Source organism: Olea europaea, chromosome 21, assembly GCF_002742605.1.
Source record: "Olea europaea var. sylvestris chromosome 21, O_europaea_v1, whole genome shotgun sequence".
Lineage (NCBI taxonomy): Eukaryota > Viridiplantae > Streptophyta > Magnoliopsida > Lamiales > Oleaceae > Olea > Olea europaea.
The window spans coordinates 214,326-216,336 of NC_036257.1; the positions used below are offsets into that span (position 1 = coordinate 214,326).

At 30.9% G+C, this 2,011-nt stretch overlaps 2 protein-coding genes across 2 annotated transcripts in view; both read left to right on the forward strand.

Moving 5' to 3' along the window:
- The first annotated feature begins 1,290 nt into the window (after window positions 1–1,290).
- Window positions 1,291–1,740, forward strand: LOC111371004 (transmembrane emp24 domain-containing protein p24beta2-like). Its single transcript, XM_022992934.1, has 2 exons — window positions 1,291–1,373; window positions 1,450–1,740. The coding sequence occupies exons 1-2, from the start codon at window positions 1,347–1,349 to the stop codon at window positions 1,738–1,740; spliced, it is 318 nt and encodes a 105-aa protein (XP_022848702.1). The 5' UTR covers window positions 1,291–1,346.
- Window positions 1,741–1,845: 105 nt separating this feature from the next.
- The window catches only part of LOC111371005 (transmembrane emp24 domain-containing protein p24beta2-like), a 2,187-nt gene continuing 2,021 nt past the window's right edge, over window positions 1,846–2,011 (forward strand). Inside the window, exon 1 of the mRNA XM_022992935.1 lies at window positions 1,846–1,963. Coding sequence (XP_022848703.1) covers window positions 1,846–1,963 — 118 coding nt within the window. The remainder of the gene's footprint in view (window positions 1,964–2,011) is intronic.

Sequence of the window (2,011 nt, forward strand, 5' to 3'; positions counted from 1 at the left end):
AAGGCTTGATCAATCCTACGAACTATTTGCCATAAAACCTTTTAAACACCAAATTTGTATACGAGAAGGGGCAAATATCGTTTGAGGACAACGAATCATTTTCGTGTTTGAGCCTTCCATATTGGTATGTTTTCCTTGTTAATTTCCATCTTCTTGAATTTCTATTTCTTAATTTTCATCTCCGTTTTCCCCGATGGCATAAATTTCCAACAGAAAGAGTAACTTTTCAGGATCAAAGTAACTATTAAGATGGGCTAAATATCAATGAGTTGGGCACTTGCTTTATTCTAATCAACCTCAATACCTTTAATAACGATGATGATTATCTGAAGGGTAATCACCACAATTTTTATTTTTTAAACCACATTCTAATTTTACTTAAGATTTTTAATTTTTTCTCAATATAGCACTTATATCCTAACGATTTTTCAAGTCATTCTTATGGTTAAACTTTTCATTAATAAACATATTTTGTATTTAATAACAATTTTATGTCTAAAAATCCATTGAAATGGCATAAAACAATTTATTTTTCCACCATATTTTAAAATAAATAAATAAATAAAAGTGCGAAAAAAATATTTTTTCCTCATTTCAAAGTATGAAAACAAAATATTTTGATGTAAATTTTCATCAAAGACGAGACATACTAATTAATGGAAGGTTGAAAATGAGATTTTGATGAAAAAATATTGAGTTTAACAGTAATTAAAATATAATGTATCAAATAAAAATTGTGGTGGCAATAATGATAGGGACATTTGTGCAAATTACCCCTCTGATTTCTACAAATTTTTTAAAAAAGGTAACGAGTGTTTTGTATGAAAAAATGAAAATTATGCTCCTCTATCTTTCATATGATGTGATATCGGATTCAACTATAAAAAGTAAGATTTTAAGTACTCAATTTATTTAAGTATGTTTATCTCTATCATCCAATGAAGAAAGTTATCGGCGTTGATGTCAAAATCATATGCAATTTTTAGTTGATTTGAAGAGAAAAGTTGAGTAGTTTGACAGTTTCCTCATCTACCTTAAGCCACGCGGGGTGTGATTTTAATATCTACGTCAATGATTTCGATCATGTGAGGATCTATGTTCACATATTCAAACATGTTACACGCTTAAAAGTTAATGACTCGTGACCATGCCGAATAAAAGGCATAATTTTCCTGTAAAATGAAGTCTAAGCATATTAACCTTTACCTTAAACTAATCAAATACTAACAATAATAATTTAACTTTCCATCGTATCTACGTAACAACTGAAAAGAGTTCTAATATATCCCAATCACTGTAACAGTTTCAATTGATTCTCTCACACACTCTTATCTCTCTATAGGGCCATGGAATCTCGCTATTTCAATCTAAAGGTAATCCAATCCGATCTATTTAACATCAATCACTTATTTTCATGTTCTTATTCATCATCTTTTGATTAATGGGCAGATGGGAATTGGGTCATTGAGAAATGTGATACTAGTGATGATGGTTTTGTCAATTTGCATGAAAGGGGCTTTTGGGATCAGATTTGTGATTGATAGAGAAGAATGTTTGTCTCATGATGTTCAATATGAAGGTGATACTGTTCATCTTTCCTTTGTGGTTATTAAAGCTGATGGGTCTTGGCATTATGGTGATGAAGGCGTTGATCTTCTGGTGATTTGCGATTTCTTTATTTTAATTTTTTCTGTGTTTTTATACCATGTGATTAAGCACCATGCAACTAGTAGTAATTAGCCTTAGGAATTACTAAGCCATTAAAGAGAAATAATTTATTTCCATAATTTGTATTGACGCTCACTATAGTTATAATTGGGTGGCAATGATGCTTCACTTTCTTCCATGAAAATTGATAGGCCTTGGCATTATGGTGAAGAGGGTGTCAATCTTGTGCTAGTTTTTGAATTCTTGGACTGGGAATTCTTGGTTTTGGTGTTATTTGTGTGTTTTTACTTCAGGGGTGGAATTATGTGTGTTCTTTCCCTTTGTCTCTGTCTTCCTTTTGTTG